The sequence below is a fragment of the Somniosus microcephalus genome, chromosome 12 (assembly GCF_052327205.1).
Source record: "Somniosus microcephalus isolate GS21.2 chromosome 12, FLI_Smic_1.0, whole genome shotgun sequence".
Classification (NCBI taxonomy): Eukaryota; Metazoa; Chordata; class Chondrichthyes; order Squaliformes; family Somniosidae; genus Somniosus; species Somniosus microcephalus.
Genome location: NC_140998.1, coordinates 214,058,844 through 214,083,738, shown reverse-complemented (window position 1 = coordinate 214,083,738; position 24,895 = coordinate 214,058,844). Strand labels below are relative to the sequence as shown.

The window sequence follows — 24,895 nt, the reverse complement described above, 5'->3', positions numbered from 1 at the left end:
CCCTTCCACAACTTCCCTTGTCCACTTTCTACAGAGCACCAGAGGACTGGAAGACAACCATTAGCCCATCCATTCTGCCGCAGAATGGTGCCTGGATTCCCCATTGAGAGAGAACATACTAGAAAATGGACAAAAACAATTTTTTTTAAATTCAGCAACCTTGGTGTCTTTTGTTAACGTAAACTTGTTATGTGCAACCCCCCCTCCCCCCACAAGTTTCTACACATACTTGTGCTAGAAACAATGCAATGTGCAAGACTCAGCCAGAATCCAGATTTAATTTCTTCTGAGAAGGTTCATTTTATTTTTTTTCAATGGGATTATTTCCAGGGGCATTGGGGTCATTTTAACTTCTATCACGGGGCAAAAAAAAAAACGGTGATAGGGATTTGGACTTGCGTGGAAAAAAGAATCGGGTGAAGTGTAAAATGGGCTGCCGGTTCGATTGCGTCCATTTTCGGCCGGCGATAAAAATTAAAATGACCCCCCAGTGAGTGCTCTGTTTTCATGCTGAGGAAATTGTTGCTGATGTGCTTTACCTGGTGCAGGTTTAATGATCCAGGCCTACTCAAATCAAAACACTGCACCAGTATTTAAAGGGTAAGGAAAATCACTGCGGTTAAAAAACCCCAAAACTGATTCCTTAAAAAATAAGTGACCTGTGGCTTTTGCTTCCCAGGACATGGAGGAGACACTGGAAAAGGCTAAAATTATAAACATGTACTGCCACTTTGCTTGTGGGGTTGGGGAACCCAAGTACATGCCTGTCCAGGACTGGGAGTCCCTAAACAAAATCCTGATGGAAGCTCTAGACAGTTGCAATGAAGTGAATGCAGCCATGAGCTTGGTTCTTTTCGAGGACGCAATGAGCCACATGTAAGAATACAGGCATTAATTTATTTATTTTAAAAGTATTTTTTTCCCCCTCACCTCGGTACTGTTAGTGATGTGAAAGAAATGTAAAAATGTAGTCATTTCCTCACCCATTTGATTTGTTGCAGCTGCCGAATTAACCGGATTTTGGAGTCTCCCAGAGGTAACGCCCTGCTTGTTGGCGTTGGTGGGAGTGGTAAACAGAGTCTTACGAGGCTTGCGGCCTTCATCAGTTCATTGGAGGTCTTCCAGATCACTTTACGAAAAGGCTACGGGATTCCTGATCTAAAGGTAAGCATGAGCCAGGAGCATCTCGGTCCCTGTAACACAGGCTGGCATTTACCACTGACCCAGGAGTGCACACAACAAAAAGAAAAGAGGCATCTGGTCTGTCCAACCCCACTTCTTCCATTGCACAATTTGTACTGTCAGGGGCACCCAGGGAGAAAAATAACCACAGTCGAACCTTCAAGGAGGAAAGATTCCTGACATTTCTCCCTGGCCTCCATGGCAACCAAAGGTAATAAACTCTGGGATATCAATTTGATGTGGATGACCACTGTAAAACATGGGTTAAGAATTTTTCAAGCTGACTAATGGGCTTTTCCCACTTTCTTTGGATCAAATCCCCCCCCCCTCCCAGTGTTATAAGAATACGCTTTCAATTTGAAGAAAGCTGTGCACAAAGGTGACATGGAATGGGGAGAAGCCGTGCTCATGATCACAGGACTTCCTTCAGTGGGTTTCCCGTCTCGGTGGTGCTGTGGTTGGCGGTACCAAGCAGCTGACAGCAGCATTCCCACAGGAGGGATCAGCGGGACAGTCAGCCTGAGCTTTTCTCATGTATTTCCTTACGGCTGGTTAGACAGCGACATCGACAGGTCGCCCCGGTCATTCTTATAGCCAGAGACGTAAAGCTGAAAAGCTATATTTTGGTGCAGTGGGTTAGATGCTGGATGTGGGTGGGTGGGGGGTGAGGAGGGGTTTCACCTTTCTCCCAGCATAATTCTGGTAGGTGATAGCAGAGCCCTACCCACCCCGCCCCAGAAAATGGTGGAAAACCAGTTGTACTACAGGTAGACTATCCTTTATCCGAAAACCTCGGGACCAGCCGTGTTTCGGTTTTCGGAAAATTTCGGATTTCGGAAGGTATTTTATAAGACTGGGAAATTTGTCGGGGGTGGGTCGGCGGGGGTCAGGGTCGGCGGGGGGGGTCGGCGGGGGGTCGGGGGTGGGGGTCGGCGGGGGTCTGCGGGGGGTTCGGCGGGGGGGTCGGCGGGAGTCGGGGGGTCGGGGTCGGCGGGGGTCCGCGGGGGGGTCCGCGGGGGGTCGGCGGCGGGGGTCGGGGTCGTGCGCCACTCTGGTCATGTCGTGCACACGACTTTCACTGAACGAAGAAACCTTCGGTTTTTAGAGGGTTTCGGTTTTCGGAAGTTCGGATAAAAGGTAGTCTACCTGTATTTCTATAGCTTGTAAGAGCAAATTATGTCGAGGGAGCACAGCCAGGGCAGTAACTCCCTAAACAAGAAAGTCCCACTCCTTTGCCTCATTTGAGATCGGCACACCTAGTGAGGTGAATGTGGGTCCCACCAGTGAGGTCCAGGCCAGAGAAGTAGCCGGTTCCCTCAAAAAACATCACCTGAAATTTCCGCAGGGTTCTCCTAATCTCCCATTGTAATTGTGGGCGGACACGTGGCAGATGAAATTTAACGCAGAAAAGTGCAAAGTGATACATTTTGGTAGAATGAGGAGAGGAAATATAAACTAAAGGGTACAATACTAGAGGGGGTGCATGAACAGAGAGACCTAGGGGTATATGTGCACAAATCATTGAAGGTGGCAGGGCAGGTTGAGAAAGCAGTTAAAAAAGCTTATGGGATCCTGGGCTTTATGAATAGAGATATAGGGCTGGATTTTCATTGAGGAGTCGGGTTGGAGGCGGGACTGCAACTTTTGGGGTTGTAGTCCTGTCTCCATCGAGTTCTAGCCAACCCACGCGATTTAGACTTGATTGATCTTGTTGAGCCCACCCAGCGGGCTCAGCAGGCCAATTAAGGGCCACCCGGCAACAGGTGACGTCACAGATTGAAATTTCATCTGTCAGGACCTTTTGACAGATGAAATATCAGTGTTTCACAGCTGTTTGAATCTGTCAAACACTGACAGTCTGTACTCCAAGTTAATTCCTTCCTGTCAGGAAGATTTAGAGATCTCCCCAGAACAGAAAGCTGAATGCTGCAATTTTTGACAGCTCGCAGCCATTCTGCTTTCTGTGCGGGTGAGATGAGGGACTCCCGAGACCTGAAGGAAGGAAGGCTGTAAAAGTAAGTAAAAGTATGTTAACTTCTTTAAACACTTTACACACACCAAACACACTTACCTTTGCACTCATGCACCCATCACTCACCTGAACACCGGACATCTCGACCCCTCCAAGCCCTTCATCCCGACGGTCCGCCTCCTCTAACTTGGCGTGGTTTGGAGCCGTCGGGAATCCCACACTTCAACATTAAAAATAGGGATTAGGCTAAAAACTGCCTGTTAACTACCTGTTAACAGGCAGTTAATTGGCACTAATCCCATTCCCGCCTCTGGGAGGCGGGTTCCAATGCAGGGCGGGTACCCGCCTCCTTTGAAACTGGCATGGAGGCGAGTTGGGGGCGGGATGGTGACGGGACCCCCGATTTCGGGATTTTAACCCCCCACACACCTCCAATCCCGCCTCCACGGCCCAATGAAAATCCTGCCCATAGAGTACAAAAGCATGGAAGTTATGATGAACTTGTATAAAACACTGGTTTGGCCTCAACTGGAGTACTGTGTCCAATTCTGGGCACCGCACTTTAGGAAGGATGTGAAGGCCTGAGAGAGGGTGCAGGAAAAATTTACGAGAATGATTCCAGGGATGAGGGATTTCAGTTACATTGATAGACTGGAGAAGCTGGGGTTGTTCTCCTTTCCATTTCATTACTACCAGTGAATCCTCTTCATGTTTGATGCCTTGTGCAGTAAATTAAGATTTTACACAGCTCCTTTTAGAAGTTAATTAGGATATGCCCAGGTGGATGTTAAATTGTCCTATTTATCAGATCTTTCCCATTAAGCAAAACACATCAGTACCAATTGAACAACACAATGAATCAACTGGTCCCCGACAAGGCATCCCTTATAAAAGGATGTTTAGCCCCCACCTTATTAAATGGCATCAACTATATTGAGAGTGCCCTAGACTCCAACTAAACATCATTTGAATAATTTAAAATGTGTGTGCTTTGCTTTCCTTGTGTGTTTCTAAATGCACAGAATGATCCACAGCACAGCTGTCTAAAGATGCTGAACAGTCTGTTTCTTGAAAAGAATCTTCAATAAGTCATGTGAAATAAAGACGCTATTCAGGTGACTTTGGGTTAGTCCACAAGAGAAGACATGAGGGGTTTTGCCATTTCTTCCTCAACAAAAAAGGGTTGACTAAATATGATCTATTAATATGATATGAAAGGGATTCCTGTTTAATATGATCTAGATGTCTCATTTCATTGGAATGCTTCAGCACCAAAATCCATGAGAAAAATTGAATGCAAAGTGATGGAGGGGATTAAAGAGCAACTCAAAATGGAGCTGTTTTGGTACAAGGAGGTAACCAACTTATCAAAAGTTGACATATAAATGGGTGAATGCAATGAAGATCTGTGGAGGTTTCAGGCTGATTTTGTATTTTGCTGCTGTTTGTCTGCCAAAGCTTTCATTTACTTTCCAGATAAGTTTTTTTCCCCCAAATCAAACCTGCAGAATGCCAGGGTTGTGAAAGCTAATCACTTGCTTAAGAGGTTGAGAGCAGTGACAGGATGGCAAGAAAAGGCAGTCTAAATGTTTTCAGCTCTTATTTGTAAATACGTTCAACTATGAAAAGCAACCCATCAGGACTCACTCATTTTGATTCGGCAGATCTCACTCTGAAGTAAACATGCCTCCGTTTATTAAATGGGTTTGGAATCTGTCTTTTTGATCATATGTCTCCCTGATGTTGACAGCTCTGTGAAACTGCCAGTAAGTAGTTCTCCTGATGTCCTGGACAACTTTTCTCCCTCAACAAATGCCACAAAAGATAAATTAACTTGTCATTCATCCCAGCACTTTTTGTGGAATCTTTCTACGTGCCAAATGGCTACCACATTTCCAACAGCCACTGTACTTCAAATTAATGCACTGTTTTTGAAAGCATTTTGAGAGATGTGATAAGATGTTATTTAAATCTATCTCAGAATTACTGTGGGAGATGTCATGTATGTAAGCTAGATAAGCTGTATATTAAGAATTTACCATGCAAGTGAGTCAACTGATGCAACATGGTTTGGGCGCAACTATTCTGACTAATGTTTCCATTAAGGCTTTCACTTCAGCTGCATATACTGTTAATACCAATTTCTCAGTATTCGCTCTTAAATAAAAATTTTAATTAGGAAAATAAATACTCAAGCATTCACTTCTGGGAATGAGTTGCGACCTAAGCTCAAGCATAAACTCTCCTGTCCTTGTTGGAGTTTTGCCAGCTGCCAGGCAGGGAGCCAGATGGAGCACTTAATGGTGATAAAGTATTCTGCTTCAATAGGGAGGGAGGGAGGGAGGGAAATGTATGGGTCAGTCAGCCAATTGTGAAGTGACAATTAAGGCAGCTATGAGAAATTCCATTTCCCAAACCTTCCAAGCAGAAGGCAAGAGTTAACGGAAGAATAAAAGGGAAGAGCAAAGAACTTCAACATTCAATTAGTGGTTATCACGTCTCACTCACGTAAAGTGAGTCTCACTCATTTCTGCTGACGCATATCTCATATTTAGCACATCTCACCATTACAGACAGTTACAGCTCCATATGTTTAAATGGGTTTGTGATTATTCTCATTCTGTATGACCATAAATCTCATTCATATCAGTGATCTGATCTTGAGAGCTATGTAATAGGAGATATTATTAAATTAAATTAAATTCCACAGTACAGCGATGAGACTTACAGTAAGTATCACTGGATTGAGTATTACAGTGATATATGTTAGTCACCTGTTTCAGTGGGAAATACTGTCAAACTGAATATGAATACTGTGGCAACATTTCTGATCCTGATTCATCTTGATACTGTCAACATTTCTGTATATGTGGTGCAGAATAAATCAAGTATGGGTGTATTTTAAAGCAGTTTTACATGCATTTTGGAACAGGATTTATGTGTCACTGGTAAACAGCTGCAACTTTACTCTTGCTGTTTCTAATGGCAGATGAATCCCTCAATTTGTTGCTGTCTGTAACCCATTCCTCTCTGTGGTATTTACTGTGCAACCCACTTCTGTTGATGTTATCTTCTGTGTAACTTATTCCTGTCTACACGTTATCTTCTGTCTAACCCTCTGCTGTCTGTGTTAACTTCTGTCTAACCTACTCCTCTCTGTGTTCATTTCCATGTAAAGTTTGTGTTAGCGTCTACATATTCCACTCCTGTCTATGTGTTATCTCCTATATTACACATTAATATCTGTGTTATCTTCTATATTACACAATAATATCCATGTGTTATCTTCTATATTACACAATAATATCTATGTTATCTTCTATATTACACACTAATATCTGTGCGTTATCTTCGCTGTAACACATTCCTGACTACATGTTATCCTCTACTTTGTGGTCAGCCTTGGCTCAGTGGTAGCACTCTTGTCTCTGAGTCAGAAGATTGTAGGTTCAAACTCCACTCCACAGAATGGAGCACAAAATGCAGTACAGTACTGAGGGAGTGCTGCATCATCAGAGCTGCTGTCTTTTGGATGAGATATTAAACTGAGGCCCTGTCTACCATCTTTCAGTTGAATGTAAAAGATCCCATGTCACCATTTGAAGAAGAGCATGGGAGTTCTCCTTGCATCCTAGTCAACATGTATCCATCAACTAACACCAATAAAAACAGATTATTTGCTAATTTATCTAATAGCTGGATCTTGCTGTGTGCATATTTTGGCTCCCACATTCTCTACATAGCAATAGTAACTACACTTCACAAGTACTTCATGGCTGTGAAGTGCTTTGACATGTCCTGAAGATTTGAGAGGCACTATATAAATCTTCTCTTCTTCTTAGGCAGTCCCTCAGAACCGAGGATGACTTGCTTCCACACTAAAAATAAGTTCTCAGGTGACTGATGAGTCAAATGCAGGACCTACAGTCTCTGTCACAGGTGGGGCAGACGGTGGTTGAAGGGGCAGGTGGGTGGGGGTGCTTGGGTTGACGTGCACGCCTTCCGCTGTTTGTGCTTGGCTTCCGCTTGCTCCCGGCAGTACAAGTTCTTTCTTAAGCAGTCCAATAAGATAAATGGCAATCACTGCACCTTTGTTAATAATCTGGCTTCTCCCTTTACAGGTTGACCTTGCTAATCTGTACTTAAAGGCTGGGGTCAAGAATGTGGGCACCGTATTCCTAATGACAGATGCTCAGGTAGCTGATGAAAAGTTTCTCGTGCTTGTGAATGACCTGCTGGCATCAGGTGAGGCATCTTGTTCTTTCAAAGGAAGGTACATGCTCTTTTTGAAATGTTTTCACCCTTTTATACATCCCTTTCCACTTTATACTACCACGTACCAACTTTCCAGTCGAGAATCTACAATTTTGTTTTAAGTGTTCAAAGCGATGTTAATATTAATCATAATTTTTTGTAAAAGAATGTGTTCTTTTTAACGTAAGGGAGAATTTGGAATTCTCTAACCCAGAGGGCTGTGGATGCTCAGTCGTTGAGTATATTCAAGACGGAGGTCAATAGATTTTTGGCTACTAAGGGAAGCAAAGGGATATGGGGATAGTGTGGGAAGATGGAGTTGAGGTAGAAGATCAGCCAGGATCTTATTGAATGGCGGAACAGGCTTGAAGGGCCGAATGGATCACTCCTCCTCCTATTTCTTCTGTTTTTATGTTCTTATGATTGTGAGCCTCCCACTTTAATCAATAATAACATGGACCAACAAGTTCCTTGCTACAGAGCTTGCTTAAGAATGGTAACGTAGAACAAATTTAGGGTTATTGGAAATTCGGAGTTGACTGAAAAATATATATACAGGAAACTCTTTTTTATCCGGCACCGACGGGACCGGTGTGGTGCCGGTTGATCAAAAAGTCCGGATTACAGAGAGGTATATGTAAAGTCTGTAGGTTGTGTAGTAAATAACTTCAGAGACTTTAGAAGTACAAACAAAACAGGTCTTTACTATTCAGAGGTCTGGGCGATTTCTGCCCTAGTTAACGTATCACAACCCTTATATACTGGTGTGGTCACTATCGGTATTACAGTATACATGAGCCAATAGATAGTGCCACCCTAAAGTAGTGCTCTTAAAGGCGAACGGTTACATTCTATAGTTCCCTTAAAGGTAAACGGTTACATACACAACACTCCTCCCTTCCTAGCTTATTACTTACAGAATCCCGTTAAACATACAATCTTCAACTTTATATAAACAGTTTGCAGATATACTCTCGATGGAGTCAACGTCATATAACAATTTACAGATATACTCTCAATGGAGTCAACGTCATATAACAGTTTACAAACATACTCTCAGTGGAATCAGTTTACAGGTTCAGTCTCTGTGGGAACAGTTCATAAATTCAGTCTCTGGTATTAATTCGTTCCAGACAGCATCCTCCATAGCCTTTTTTTTTTTTTAACAGCTTGTACTTTCGTCCTGTTGAACCAGCAGTGCGGACTTATACAACCCACTGGCTGTCTTGATAATGTCCCTGGATTTTTTTTACAAATTTAGCACCTTTCGTAGTGTTCGGACTGAGGTAGTAGAAGTAATAATATTTTAAACAGTTATTATTTTCTGCTTCTTCTTTTTCTTTTCTGCCTTTTTGAAACTCTCCGAGCTCTTTTCCCGGCTGCCATCTGTAGCGCCACCAACTCTCTATGTTCCTTAGACCTTAAGTGCTTCCTCAGGATTTCAGCACTTTGGGAGTTCCCATCACAATTTGGGCAGACCACATCCTCATAACATTCGGTGTCACTCAACAGGTCAAAACCCTTCTTCAAGCAATCATATTCATCCTGCTCTTCCTCGGATGTCTGCCCTTCCTTCCCTCCTGGCCTCATTTGTGCGTTCAATCCTTTCCCTTCCTTCAGGGATTTCGTTATCAGGCTATTTAATCCTTCTACTGAAGTAGCTGTTTCCCCATTCTCCTGTTCCCCTGGACGTAATTCAGCGTACTCCTCCATTTCATCCATCATTTTCTCCAATGCTTTCATCTTCTCTTCCTCTTGTACTTTGGCTTCCAGTGCTTGGAGAAGTTGCGCCTCGATGCTCTCTAGCTCATGTTCAGGGCCCATTCTCAGTTGAAACTGTTCTTCAAGTCGGTCAACCTCGGTAATTGCCGCCTCATATTTGTCTTGGGCTTCCTTCCATATTTTTATGAGTTCTGCCATGTCTTTCACCTCTACATCCTCATCTATGTATGGAACTTCTACCGATGAGTCTGTCTTGGCCCTGAGCTCCTCAAGAATTTCCTGCAGCCTTTGGACTTCTTGCTCATGTTCAACCTTTAGTTGCTCATATACTTCCAACGAAACTAGCTTTTCGGAGGTTGCTGAGTTAACCCCCTCCAGAATTGTAGTCTGGGCCTGTTCATACTGTTTTTTCAACTTCTCGCACTCTGCTTGTAAGGAGTCGTAGAGAAGAACTGGAATAAAATCCTGGCTTCCTGAAGATTCCTCTTCATTTGTTTCTTTCGCAATTTCCTGTTGGAGTTCAGCCAAGGCTGCTATGCTATCTGCCTCTCGAAGTCTCACTGCCATCAACTCTTCTTTATTCTTGCAGTCCATCTCAGCCATTTCCCGTTTACTTTCATTTAACTGAGTGAGTAGTCCCTTATTTTGGGCTGAGAGATATTGCACCTTCTCATGTAGACCCTTGCACTCCTTCTCTGCTTGACATAGCTGATTACCGCTGATTTGGTTCTGCGTTTCAAGTTCCAACATCCTTTGCTTAGCTTCTTTCAGTTTCGCCCCTATAAGCTCCTCTTGCAACATGGCCACATTATTCTCATCAGGTAAAGAAGCGTTTCTCTTTTCCATGTCCAAGATTTGTTTCTGCATCTCCTTAAGAGCACCCTGTGATTCAACTTCTCTTAACTTTGCCTGCACTAGCTCCGTCTCTAATTGCAGAACAAAATCCTCAGTGCAGCGTGATTTGCCCTTCTGCTGTATCTCTAGATCATGCAAATATTCTAACCCCTGAACATCATCAGGGAGATGTGATCGGTAATTGGTCACGATGGCTCTATGGTCGCTCTCTGCTTGAGCCAGTAGGTTCTGTTGTCTTTCCAGACTCTCCCATTCGGTGTCATAGAACTTTTTCATTGTTTTCATCTCTTGTACGAGGCGGTAACTTAATTGTTCTAATTGTTGTTGTACTTTGAAATAGCGTTGAGTTCGAGCCCGGTGTTCCTCCGTAATGCATATGTCTGTAGCTTGAACAGACTCAGAATTCTCTGTCTTTATGCACGCCATCGATTTTCCAACCTTAGTCCGTGAGTTAATGTTAACCTTGTTTTTCATACATAAGCTGGACTTATCGTCTTCCGGCTCAGAGTCTGAGCTGCTTGTCTGCACCGAGTCCTCACTCGTCATTGCTTGTCGGTAGTGCCATTCCATGTCTATTTTCTTGATCCACTCCCGTCCTAGAAGTGGTGGTCCTCCCTCAGGTAGTACGTACAAATTCATTCTTGGGTGTACTTTACCCCTATCTCTCACCTTGACTCTTATTTTCCCCATGGGGTATACGCGATGCCCCGTGTATGTCTGTAATACGAACTTGGTATTTCTTAAGGGTATGTGAGAGAATAGTCGGTGGTAGTCCTTTTGGTTGATGACTGATACAGCTGATCCCGTGTCCAGCTCCATTCGTACTTGGACTCCAGCTATTTTTAGTGTGACCCAGATCGTCTGTAGATCAGTTACTTTACCCACATTGTGGATTCTCAGACTATCCAACTCCTGGCTGTTTGGGTCTGAGTCTGAATTTTGTTCGTCTGAACTCTTTTCAGCCACCTGATGCACCTTGTTGTACTTTTCTTGTGGTGGTGGCTTCCTTTGTTTGTTGGTCTTCTTTCTGGACCTGCATACCTTCGCGATGTGACCCAGTTTGCCACATTTCCTGCACTCTTGATTCTTAAACCAGCACTGATTCTGGTCGTGCGTTGTCTTTCCACAACGGTAGCATTTGGAAATGCTTGCAGTCATTTGGTCCACCCCGAGTGCCGCCGCCTTTAGCTGCATTTCCGCCGTTCCTTTCACTGCGGCTTCGTGCGATGAAGCTATGAGGACAGCCCTGTCCAGTGTGAGGTCGTTTTCCTCCAGGAGTCGCTTCTGCGTTCCTTCTTTGGCCAAGCCGCATACGAACTTGTCCCGCAGCGCCTCTGTCAAATTCCCTCCAAGCTGGCAGTATTTCGCTAGCTTACGCAGTTCGACTAAGTATTCCGCATTGCTTTCATCTTGCCTCTGGGTTCTGGCGTAAAATTTAAATCGTTCAGCCAGCATCAACGGTGTGGGGTTCAAGTGATCCTTCAACACTGTTACGATCTCTTCGAAGGTCTGGTCCACTGGTTTAACTGGTGCTATTAGATGTTTCAAAAGCCCGTATGTTTTTGCTCCCATCGAATTTAACAACGTTATTGCCTTGTTGTCATCCTCAATTTCGTTGGCTACGCAATATATTTCTATGCGTTCCACATACGTGGCCCAGTCTTCTATTTCTGCATTAAAGTCATTAATATTTCCTCGCTTAGGCATCTTCTTCTCTTTTTGAGAACAGTACAAGTATTACTTTACTTATTATTAATTTTCTTCTCTCTTCTTGAGAACACACCAGCCTTTCTGAAAAATCTTATTACTTTTCTGAAATTCTTAATAATTTCCAAGATGGCGGTTTCCCGCTTCTTCCTTCTTCTTCAGCGGTTTTCCCCGAAAAATGGCGGCTTTCCCGCGCTTCTCGCTCTCCCCGCCCACTTCAATGGCGGTTTTCCCGCGCTTGGCGGTCTTCACCCGGTCACCCGACGCCGTCTGTCAGCCCGAGTGCGGCCCTTATCTATAATGCGATCGCTGGATCGCGAAGCGGCTGCCGGCCCTTATCTGTAGATCCGATCGCTCTCGTGGCTCTCGGCCCTTATCTGGAGATGCGATCGCTGGCTTGCAACGCCTCCCGCTCGGCTCTGGCTCCCCCGCTCGCGCGGCTCTCGGCTCTGACACTCCCGCGCCTACTCGCAGGCTCAGCGCTTCGTGGCAGCGGTTGCTGCACGGCTTCTCACATTGCCCGCGGTCCGGCTGTCACCCGACGCCGTTGGACCCGAATGCTTTGCCCTTCTCCTCCAAATACTTCTACCCCGTTTTTTTTTAATTTATTTGTTTTAACTACTCACAGTCTCTTCGGCCGCCTTGTTTTAGGCTGATTGGCTCGCTCAAGATGTGGTAGCAGGGTAATCTGTGCCTGTTGCTGCCGCAGCTTTGCTGTTAATCTTCCAGCTTCCAGTAAGTACTATACTTTTAGTAGACGGAGCCTCGTGTTTTCTTTTTGAAGCTCTCTGCTACTGGTTAGTCTTGCCGCAGGGTACGATCGGACTCGTCGCCACTGTAAAGTCTGTAGGTTGTGCAGTAAATAACTTCAGAGACTTTAGAAGTACAAACAAAACAGGTCTTTACTATTCAGAGGTCTGGGCGATTTCTGCCCTAGTTAACGTATCACAACCCTTATATACTGGTGTGGTCACTATCGGTATTACAGTATACATGAGCCAATAGATAGTGCCACCCTAAAGTAGTGCTCTTAAAGGCGAACGGTTACATTCTATAGTTCCCTTAAAGGTAAACGGTTACATACACAACAGTATATTTGCCAAGGTACGAGAGCCCCGTACACAGCCACAGGTGCAGGAGCCCCGGTTACACGGCACTTGTGCAGGAGTCCCGGTTACATGGCCACAGATCCAGGAGTCCCTGTTGCACGGCCACAGTCGCAGGAACCCCGGTTACACGGCTACTAAAATATATAGTAAAACATACCTGAAGCTACACCTGAATTTTGCCGGTTAAGAGAGATTTTGGATATTTAGGTGCCGGTTAAAAGAGAGTTTTCTGTACCCTGAAATTAGGCTCTTAAAATATTAGTGTACAAATGCTCAATGCGCCTCTATGAAATGTTTTTGCCCGGTATTTTAACAAAAGTGTTAACCCGTTTACAATAAACTGTTCAATGTTAAAATCATGCACAGAGCAATTTCATGTGAAACCGTTAAGTAGGTGTATACTACAATTGGAAGAGACTCATTTGAAGGCAATAGAGAAGATAATTAGGGTTGGAGTATGTACCAAGCTGGAATATAATTGAGGAGATCTAATGAGGTCCTGAACCCTGGGAGGGAAGATTGAGTGGTTTGTGAATAGTACCTGAACCAGAAATGACATTATGCACTGGTTAATATGTAGATAGATGGGTAGATAGAGAGATTAGATCATAGATGGGTAGTGGTAGCAACAGGACCGTAGAATCCACCTTTTCTTTAATGTCTACTTTGATTGTTTTCTGAAGATGGTGCCAATTGTTATATTGTGAGAAGATAATAATTTACAACAGTCGGCATTGAAATCCTAGAATCTGTTACATCACATAGTGGAAAGGTCCACAATACAGGAACATTATTGCTACGGTTATCCTGGGAAGTGATTTGATACTACAGGAAACTTTGTGATATCCGGCACCGACGGGACCGAGCTATTGCCGATCTATCAAAACTGCCGGACATACAAAGTTAATGTTGAAGCATACGGAGGTTTTCATCTCCGTATCTGACAACAAACACTGTTGCTTAGCAACAGCTTCTAAACAGTCGGCTGCAGCTGCAAGCGTCTCTAGCTGAAGCTGTTGCTATAGCTACAGACCTTGCAGTGCCTGACTGGGGAAAAAAAAGCAACGAGAACTAAAAAAACTTATAGAAAACGGCTCCTGATTTTTGCCGTTAGATTGAGTATTCCGGACATATAACCTCCTCGCATTAAGCTACTTGACCACTTGATGGTTCTAACATGTCATTTCCCAAGGCAGCAACCGTTTCTCTTGTGCAATAGTAGCAATCTCTGAGAGAAAAACATTTTTATTTTAATGTAAACAAAATACTATAACTGTAATAATTTCATACAAAGAGCCTGATCAGAAAGGATTTCAAACCTTGAAACTCCATATGAAACAACGTATTCAAAGAGCCCAGGATGACTTTCGTAGTTTCTCAATAGCTCAGTGACACCAACAGTACATTCATTCATAGAAATACATAGAATATACAACACGGAAACAAGCCATTCAAACCAACCAGTCCATGTCAGCATTTACCCTCCATGTGAGTAAGCAGTTCTAATCATATTTACCCACCTTGTTCCCATAACACTTCAACCCCATTCTTTTCAAACATTCTGGGAGTTGTATTTCATTGGTCACACATGGAAACCAGGTACTGAAAAGAAATACATCTCGCAGAATGTTATGTGCATTTATAATGTGTTCCTGGTGCCTCAAAAAGCTTCATAGTAAGAACATGCAAAAATGACGGGCAGGAAAAGACCAGCTGGTCCATCAAGTCCACTGCACTCATGATGGCTGGAGCTTCATGACAAGACACTTCCTGCCCTTTCCCCACCGCAGCCATGCAATCTCCTGGGAGAGGGAAAAAACAACCCCGGAGCCAATAAGGAAAATAAAACTCTTCAAAATTCTCTCCGATCCCCTTAGACAGTCGAAACCAGTCCAGGAGATCACATTGACCATGCGTACATTATCTGTTAATCCACTTAGCTTTTATAAGATGCGATCTCTGCCCCAGCAAAGAACCGGTCGAGTTCCCTCTTGAAGGCATAGATCTGTTAAATTTTAGTGAACTTTATGTATGGCAATTGAAGAGATTTCCAGGTACGTGCAAATGCAATTGTTTGGAGGAATGAAAGTGATGTGCTAAGGGAGTAATGATTGTAGTAAACACAGAGAAACCTGAATTGTGCAGCTTGTTCAACCTTCACTGATGTGACTGTGTAAGCAGAGCTAAAATTGTATTAGATTTTATTGGTAAATGACAGCGGCAATGAAGTAGGCAGTTTGAAATGTCAACACATGCATCACTTTGATTTGTGTGACTTCTATTCTATCTCCGGTGCTGTGTCTGTAAGGTGCCCTTGGGCAGAAAGCCATTGTAAATTAACTTTCCACCCTAACTGGGTATCACCTGCATAAATATCTTCCAATAAATAGCTATATGCAAAATGCTTTTACTCCCCCAGCAAAAATCTTTGTACCGAATGAAAAATGGGCACTGCATAATTTCTATTAACTCCTCAGGAATGTATTTGGATTTTCTTTTGTGAAGTATCAATATTGATGATTATTGAACACTGATTTATATGAATTTCCTAATGGACTTTCCTGCCCCCACCAGGCGAAATTCCTGACCTGTTCCCCGATGAAGAAATGGAAAATGTCATCAACAATGTGAGGAATGAAGTAAAAGGTCAGGGATTGATGGACACCAAGGAGAATTGCTGGAAATTCTTTATAGATCGTGTCAGGAGGCAACTGAAGGTAATACTGAACGAAAGGAAGGGATAATCCTTTTCCAAAGTGGTCCCAGTGATTAAAAGTAATCATATACGATAGCAAAATACTGCAGATGCTGGAAATCCAAAATAACAACAGAAAATGCTGGAAAAACTCAGCAGGCCAGGCAACATCCGTGGAGAGAAATTAGAGTCAATGTTTCGGGTCAAAACCCTTTATTAATATTTCTTATTAAAAGTAATCAGTTTGTTCAAAGGCTGAGAAGACCTAGCAATATTGGTTTAATGATTGATTTGCCAATTCTTGCTACTAAAAGAAGAAACTACATAGAAACATAGATACATAGAAGATAGGAGCAGGAGTAGGCCATTCGGCCCCTCGAGCCTCCTCCGCCATTCAACGAGATCATGGCTGATCATCCAAATTCAGTACCCTGTCCCTGCTTTCTCCTCATATCCCTTTAGCCTTAAGAAATATATCCAACTCCTTCTTTAATATATTTAATGAATTGGCCTCCACTGCCTTCTGTGGTAGAGAATTCCACAGGTGCACCACTCTCTGGGTGAAGAAATTCCTCCTCATCTCTGTCCTAAATGGCTTACCCTTATCCTTAGACTGTGACCCCTGGTTCTGGACTCCCCGACCATCGGGAACATCCTTCCTGCATCTAGTCTGTCTAGTCCTGTTAGAATTTTATAAGTTTCAATGAGATCCCCTCTCATTCTTCTAAACTCCAGCGAGTATAAGCCCAATCGACACAATCTCTCCTCATAACGTCATTCCTGCCATCCCAGGTATCAGCCTGGTGAATCTTCGCTGCACTCCCTCCATGGCAAGAACATCCATCCTCAGATAAGGCGAACAAAACTGCACACAATACTCAAGGTGTGGTCTCACCAAGGCCCTGTACAACTGCACCAAGACATCCTTGTTCCTGTACTCAAACCCTCTCGCTACGAAGGCCAACATACCATTTGCCTTCTTAACCGCCTGCTGCACCTGCATGCTTACCTTCAGCGACTGGTGCATAAGGACACCCACGTCTCGTTGCACTTCCCCTTCTCCCAATCTATTGCCATTCAGATAATAATCTGCCTTCCTGTTTTTGCCACCAAAGTGGATAACCTCGCATTTATCCACGTTATATTGCATCTGCCATGCTTCTGCCCTATCACCCAACCTGTCCAAATCATACTGGAGTTTCTCAGCATCCTCCTCACAGCACACACGCCCACCCAGCTTTGTGTCATCTGCAAACTTGGAGATATTACATCTAGTTCCCTCGTCTAGATCATTAATATATATTGTGAATAACTGGGGTCCTAGGACCGATCCCTGCGGTACCCCACTAGTCACTGCCTGCCACTCGGAAAAAGACCCGTTTATTCCAACTCTTTGCTTTCTGTCTGCCAACCAGTTCTCTATCCAAGTCAATAGCTTGCCCCCAATCCCATGTGCCTTAAATTTACACGCTAATCTCTTATGCGGGACCTTATCGAAAGCCTTCTGAAAGTCTAAATACACCACATCCACTGGTTCTCCCTTATCTATTTTACCAGTTACATCCTCAAAAAATTCCAGTAGATTAGTCAAGCACAATTTACCTTTTGTAAATCCATATTGACTTTGTCCGATCCTGTCACTATTTTCTAAGTGCTCTGCTATTACATCTTTTATAATGGACTCTAGCATTTTCCCCACTACCAATGTCAGGCTTACCAGTCTATAATTCCCTGTTTTCTCTCTACCACCTTTTTTGAATAGTTGGGTAACATTAGCTACCCTCCAATCCATGGGTACTGTTCCAGAGTCTATCGAATTTTGGAAGATGACCAGCAATGCATCTACTATTTCTAGGGCCACTTCCTTAAGTACCCTAGGATGTAGATATTAGGCCCTGGGGATTTATCGGCCTTCAATCCCATCAATTTCCCCAACACCATTTCCCTATAAACACTGATTTCTTTCAGTTCCTCCCTCTCATTAGATCCTATGGGCTGGATTTTCATTCAGAAGTCGGGAAGGAGGCGGGACTACAACTTTCGGGTTGTAGTCCTGCCTCCATTGAGGTGCGGCCAATCCACGCGATTTTCACTTGATTGACCTTGTTGAGCCCGCCCAGTGGGCTCAGCAGGCCAATTAAGGGCCACCCGGCAACAGGTGACGTCACAGACTGAAATTTCATCTGTCAAGACATGTTGACAGATGAAGTATCAGTGTTTCACAGCTGTTTGAAGCTGTCAAGCACTGACAGTATTACTTCTAACCTGAGTCCTTCTACACAGACACAGTTAGAAATCTCACCGGCACTGAAAGCTGCAGGCTGTCACTTTTGACAGCTCGCGGCCATTCTGCTTTCTGTGCCGGCTGAATGATGGATTCCCGAAACGTAGAGGAAGGAAGGCTGTAAAGTTAAGTACAGGTAATTTAAACTTCTTTACACACTTTAGACACACCAAACACACTTACCTTTGCACTCATGCACCCATCACTCACCTGAACACTGACATTTCGACCCCTCCAAGTCCTTCAACCCGACGGCCCGACTCCTCTAACTTGCCGTGGTTTGGAGCCGTCGGGAATCCCACACGACAACCTTCAAAATATGGATTAGGCTAAAAACTGCCTGTTAACTACCTGTTAACAGGCAGTTAATTGGCACTAATCCCTTCCCGCCTCGGGTCGGCGGGTCCCAGTGCGGGGCGGGTACCCGCCTCCTTTGAAACTTACATGGAGGCGGGTTTTGGGCGGGATGGTGTCGGGACCCCCGAATTCAGGATTTTAGCCCCCCGCACGCCTAAAAGCCCGCCTCACGGCACACTGAAAATCGACCCCTATGTTCCCCAACATCTCTGGGAGGTTATTTGTGTCCTCTTTTGTGAAGACAGAACCAAAGTATGTATTTAATTGGTCTGCCATTTCTTTGTTCCCAATTATAAATTCCCCTGATTCTGACTGCAAGGGACCTACGCTTGACTTCACCAATTTTTTTCTCTTCACATATCTATAAAAACTTTTACAGTCAGTTTTTATGTTCCCTGAAAGCTTACTCTCATACTCTATTTTTCCCTTCTTAATTAAAACCTTTGTCCTCCTTTGTTGAATCCTAAACAGCTCCCAATCCTCAGGTTTACTGCTTTTTCTGGCCAATTTATATGTCCTCTCCTTGGATCTTATGCTATCCCTAATTTCCCTTGTTAGCCACGGCTGAGTCACCTTTTTCCTTTTATTTTTATGCCAAACTGGGATGAACAAATTCTGTAGTTCATCCATGCGATCCTTGAATGTTTGCCATTGCCTATCCACCGTCAACCCTTTGAGTGACATTCCCCAATCAATCCTACCCAACTCGTGCCTCATACCATCATAGTTTCCTTTATTTAAATTCAGGACTCTAGTCTCTGAGTGAACTACTTCATTCTCCATCTTAATGAAGAATTCTATCATATTATGATCTATATTAAAACTAACAAATGTTTTCACAGTTGAAAATAAGTATTACGTTGAGTACTGGTGTGAAGAAATTGGAATTAAAAGGAGGAATGTTTGCGTTACTTTGATCAAATAGAGAGTCACGTTTGTGCAGTAAAAACAGAATATGCTGGCAGTGCACAGCGGGGTATGTTAGCACCTGAAAGATGAATGGTACTTTTCTGATGAAGGATTAAAACATTGTGCGACAGGCCTATTTTCCACACTGGATTCTCCAAGTGAGGAGATTGCCAGTTTGTGCTAATTTATCGACAGTTTGCATTTGCTGAGAACTGGGTTAATATTGTCCAAAAGCAAAACACTCCTTCCAGGTGAAACAGCGATTTACTTCCCTGGTCCACTCCTCAACACCCCCTCCCCTTCCCACGGCACCTTCCCGTGCAAGCGTAGGAGATGAGGCACCTGCCCTCCTACCTCCTCCCTTCCCACTGTCCAGGGCCCCAAACACCCCTTCCAGGTGAAACGGTGATTTACTTACACTTCTTGCAATCTAGTATACTGTATTCGCTGCTGACGATGCGGTCTCCCCTACATTGGTGAGCCCAAACGCAGAAAGGGTGACCGCTTTGTGGAACACTTCCATTCAGTCTGCAAGCGTGACCCCCGAGCATCTGGTTGCCTGTCATTTTAATTCTCCGCCCCATTCCCACTCTGACCTCTCTGTCCTCGGCCTCTCATACTGTTCCAATGAAGCTCAACGTAAGCTCGAGGAACAGCACCTCAGCTTTCGATTAGGCACTTTACAGCCTTCTGGACTCAACATCGAGTTCAACAATTTCAGACCATAACCTCTGCCTCCATTTTTTTGGATGATAGCTGTTGGTAATGGTTCTGTTATTCCCATTTACAGCTCCTCTAGATCCATCTTTTGTTTCTTTACTTGTCCCATTACCATCTCCTTTTGCCTTGCACCATCATCCCTTTTGTCTCTTAACCTCTCCTGCCTTCCACCCTATCACAGACCTTCCCTTTTGTTCTTTCCTCCCCTCCCTCCTTTCCTGGCCTCTGTACTTACTTAAAGCCTATTACATCTCTAACTTTTTCCAGTTCTGACAGAAGGTCTTCGACCTGAATTGTTAACTCTGTTTCCCTCTCCACAGATGTTGCCTATCCTGCTGAGTATTTTCTGTTTTTATTTAAGATTGTCCAAACTCATTTCATATAACACCCTTATAGCCAGCAGAAATAAAGGACTTCCATCCAATCAGTCAGGACCAGATATGAACACTAGTACGATAGCAAAATACTGCAGATGCTGGAAATCCGAAAAAGGGTTAGACCCGAAACGTCGACTCTAATTTCTCTCCACGGATGTTGCCTGGCCTGCTGAGTTTTTCCAGCATTTTCTGTTGTTATTCCAGATATGAACAGTTTCCACAGATGAAAGGATTCCTCATACAAAGAAAGTCTAAGCTGAAGTCTGAAGCCTACACCAAACTACACACAGGTTTATGCAGAGTTCTAGCAAACTTGAATATACTTAGCCTGAGCTGATTCTTGGTAGTGCTTAAAATGTCACTATTAGTAGGTAGAATGTACATGACAAAAAGGATTGGAGGCTCAATTTGGACTGTCAATTTAATGTTCTGCAGTATTAATGTTCTGCCATCAGATGCCATTATCCATTATGCCATTCATCCAAAGACATTCAAGGGCAAACCCTAATAACTGAGCCATGTCTTTCTCTACTTTGAGTCTGTGAATCCAATGTCCGATTGCTGAAAGTAGGATATGAACATCTGAATGCACTCCTTAGTTACAGATTCCAAAACATAGACCTGGATTTTGGGGTGGGTAATGAGGGCGACCTGTCAACGTTTGTCGTCATTACCCCTCTGAAACTGACCCTAACTTCAGGATTTAGCGCGCACGCGGCTAAACTCAGAAATCCTGGAGTTGCAGTCAGTCATTCACTGCTTCAACACTGGCTGCGCTGTGGACCCCCCCCTCCCCCCTCCCCGCTCCCCATAGCCGGCAATCAGTGAAATCAGTGAAACTGTCGAAAACTTCCGCTTTTCCGTGCTAATATCTCTGTTAAACACTCCATTAAATGTTGAGCCTTGTTGGAATAGGTGTAACTGGGGTTTTAACAGCGTATTGACTGCTAAACAACCGTTCTGGCCCTGAAAAACGAATAGCCCGGAAATTCGTGTCTCCACGGGTGAGTACGCACAGGATACTCACCCGTAAGCCCAATGGAAGTGCTGGTTTTGTGCATGCACTGTGCATGCGCGGGAAACCGGCACTTCCGTTCCCCTGAAAGAAGGGGTTAAGAGAGGCAGCGCGTGCGCATCGAACTTAAGTTTTTTTTGCAGGTTTTCCCGGGAAGGTAAGTCTCCAGGAGTTACACATGTAAAAAGCAGTCGCGAGGCCTGCTTTTTACAAGCTAAGTGGTGAATTAAGTAAAATTAAAACATTTTTTCCGCAGGTTTATTATTTTTAAATACTTTAAAGAAAGGTAAGTTTATTTTTAGCCCCATTAGAAAATAAAATTATTTTTTTGAAAAATTTAAATTATTGTTTAAAATGGTTATTTCATGTAATTTATAGTTAATTTAAAAAATGTGATTAAAAAAAATGTATTTGAAGATTTAGTGATGTTTTGGGGCTTATAGTATTTATAGGTTTGACAGCTCTTCCTGTCAAACTTATGAATGAAGCATTCCCTGCTACCATTGGCTCTCCATGGCCCACGTGATCCCAGGGGACGCATCGAACTAACTGCGCCCCTGGGATACGCAAGCACTGCGTGCCGGCAGTTGGAGGAGGCCCAGGATCGCAATTCCACGGGGGCCACAGCTCAATGGCCAGCGCGCAAGGTAAGTGCAGGTCGGGGGCTTGCACCCGCGGGAAGCCCCCGACCCGAATTTCCGGGCCAATATATTTGTGGAATGACAAATTTCTCCATCATGATAAAAAGTACTAGATTTTTTTTTTAAATGAGCTGGTTCATGATATTTCAGCTTCTACCGATGTCCCAATCTTTATTTCGCTCTCTGTAACATTTTTAAAAAGTGCAGATAAATCAGTGCTATTTTATTTCCTGGTTTGCTGCCTGTGATTGGCTGCTTAGACAGCTTGGTGACGTCACTGCTGCTCTACGCTAGGAATCTCCTGTTGTCTGCGCTACAATCAATGACACGTCGAGGAAGCTAAAGTTCTCGCCACAGAGATCGTGAGATCTCCGTGGGCAGCTTTCTTCGAGGCTATCGGCGTCACTTCGCCGCTGACCACAAATCACTGGTTAGAGGTAACGCATTATAACAGAAGTGTTAATCCATCCACAGCATATATGAGCTGAGAGTTGTTTATCTTAGCAATGTTTTCACTTTCTAAGTTCATTCTGACCAGAGTTCTCTTAAGAAGACACTTTGTGGAATGATTTGAGTTTAGCAAATTTCACTGCTAACTCCAAACGCACAAGAAGAAGGGAATTAAATGGATAACATTTTGAAAATAAAAGTTGTCTATCCTAAGTTTTGTAAGTGGCAAAGGTTTCACATTATGAAAATTATCTATCCACTGCTGCTGGATTTGAGAATCCATGGACTCACAACTAATTTCAGCACAGCCAATGTCTGTACCAAGCACGGCCACAGTTAACTCAAAATAGATTGTATTTTATATTAAAGTCATATAAGGTCTTAAATGCTTTATTTTACTTTATCAAGTAAAAGATTTAGGGGTCTTGCCTCCCAATGCCAAAACTGATGGAGCTCAGATGAAGTTTAATTCTTCTTTAGAATGAGAAAAACCAAGATGCAGCGTTCCCTTCGTTAAGTCTTGCCACATTTGTGAGTGAGGCCAATGATAGTCACACTGTGACAGGATTTTTCAGGAGAATTATTGTGACCCAGGGTCGCAAGACTTATCCAGCTTTCATCAGTTTGGTGCTTTCAGGTTGTCCTTGATTTATGTCATAGCTTACTGAAGAAGAACTTGATTAAAGTGACTGGCCTGAGATGTCTGCTGGGTAAAGTTCCATGTACATGCCTGCAGGGTTGTCACCCTGGAGTATTGGGGTTAATTTTTTACTGCAGAGTGAATCGGCAGACTTTGGCAAACCAACACCATTTATCTCTTCTATGCTTTTAATTTAGGATTATAGCTATAGGATTACACAGATGACTACAGTTAAGTGTCTATCCAAGTTTGTCACGAAGAAACATCCTGGTATCTGGAATTTCTCTCTTGGCTGTTGCTAACTGATTCTACAACTGACACATAGAGAAAGATGGATATCTGACATTGAGTGAAAGTCATAACTTGACTGGGGAGGTTTTCAGATTACAGCCTGAACTGAGATTGAAGGAGGGGTTCATTTATAACTATCACCTAAATCATCAAAATTAGACAATATAATAATCACTCTATTCTTATTTTCCTACCATATGCAATGACCTTTATGTCAGTATAATCAGTTTTGGGCCCTCCTGCACCTCTCTGTGTAGATGCCGAGTGCCAGTTTACCCTGTGGCATTGACGTGGTGACGTTCACACTGAAAAGGCAATGTTAATGACAGCGAGTTTACACAAATTACTTGTAGTTGATTACTGGGAAAATAATATAGCCGTTATATATTTTTGAAAGGATAAATTACTTGTAATCCATGAATTTGAAACAGAAAATACAGGGAAAAAAACAGCTTAGCTGCAGGGAAACTTCAGAGTTTGCAGTGAAGTCAGAGTGCTTCCTCCTAACTATGTAGAGTTCTGGTTCAGTAACAGTACTGGAGCCTATCCACTACCTGTGATGTAAAAGGGAATTGAAGACTGCTAGCCTTGTCTATCAATCAGTCTACTTCTCCCAAATGGAACAAATGGTCATATGTTATTGTATAATTTTTGAATTTGTTCTGTTAATATGTTCTACATCACTGATCCAAAACTGGGAAATGGTGTTTGCATAAATGTAAAAATTAATGAGCAGTGACTGTCTTTAAAGCTGTGCAGCATTAAATCCAGACTAACCATTACTATTGGATCAAAGACACTGGAAACAACAGCACATCTTCCGTGGCTAGAATCACGGTACATACTTGTTAAACACAAACAATGACTTGCTGCTGTTTTCTCTTAGGTTGCTTTGTGCTTCTCACCTGTCGGTAAAAAGCTGCGTGTTCGCAGTAGGAAGTTCCCTGCTGTCGTGAACTGCACTGCAATAGACTGGTTCCATGAGTGGCCTCAAGAGGCTTTGGAGTCTGTCAGCCTGCGCTTCCTACAGGAGACTGACAACGTTGACGTAAGATGCTCATGAGTAGTTACGCAATTAGTGAAATCCATTTGAGTGCTTTGTACGATCGGCGCTACAGTTTGGGCTTCTTCTCAGCAGCTTTCCCGTGTTTAGAGTTGGATGACATGTTTCCATAAGCAGACCAAGTCACTCATGAACTGAAAGCTGCATTTTTATTATCTACCATGGAGGGGTCATTATAGCCCAGGCCGACCAATTTATCCGGAACTGTAGTAAATTCCGCTGGGGAATAGTTGGAATGTTCACTGCATTCTCCTGTCACCTCAGAAGGTGGAGCGATGGACCACTAATTTTCCATTTTCCACCATTAATTTTCCACTATTAATGTTCCATTTTCTCCATTAGATTAATTGGGTAAAGCAAAGGTTTAACATCGCGGGTGTTCTGTTTATCTGGGTTCTGGTACACCACAGTCTTCTGTAAGCTGTACTGAAAGTATGGCACTGTTCTACAGCAAACAATTGGAATGCCAGTATTTTAAAAAATTGAACAGGAAGGCTGTGCTAATTATTGCCCAAATTTATTTTACATTTTTCGTGACAAACTTATGATGCCTCAAACTCCTTCAGAGTGCTGCTTGGAAATGGTGCTGTCCTGCGATTTAAAAAAAACCCATGCTGTCTGTAGTATATATTTTGACAAAACAGGGTGTCTT

General features: G+C 43.4%; 1 protein-coding gene across 1 annotated transcript in view; it reads left to right on the top strand.

Annotated features, from left to right (window-relative positions):
- LOC147110072 (dynein axonemal heavy chain 9-like) overlaps window positions 1–24,663 on the top strand; it is a 32,985-nt gene extending 8,322 nt beyond the window's left edge. The window contains exons 3-8 of the mRNA XM_086002459.1: window positions 680–876; window positions 1,002–1,164; window positions 7,276–7,399; window positions 15,376–15,518; window positions 24,067–24,228; window positions 24,586–24,663. Coding sequence (XP_085858585.1) covers window positions 680–876; window positions 1,002–1,164; window positions 7,276–7,399; window positions 15,376–15,518; window positions 24,067–24,228; window positions 24,586–24,663 — 867 coding nt within the window. The remainder of the gene's footprint in view (window positions 1–679; window positions 877–1,001; window positions 1,165–7,275; window positions 7,400–15,375; window positions 15,519–24,066; window positions 24,229–24,585) is intronic.
- The last annotated feature ends 232 nt before the right edge of the window (window positions 24,664–24,895 follow it).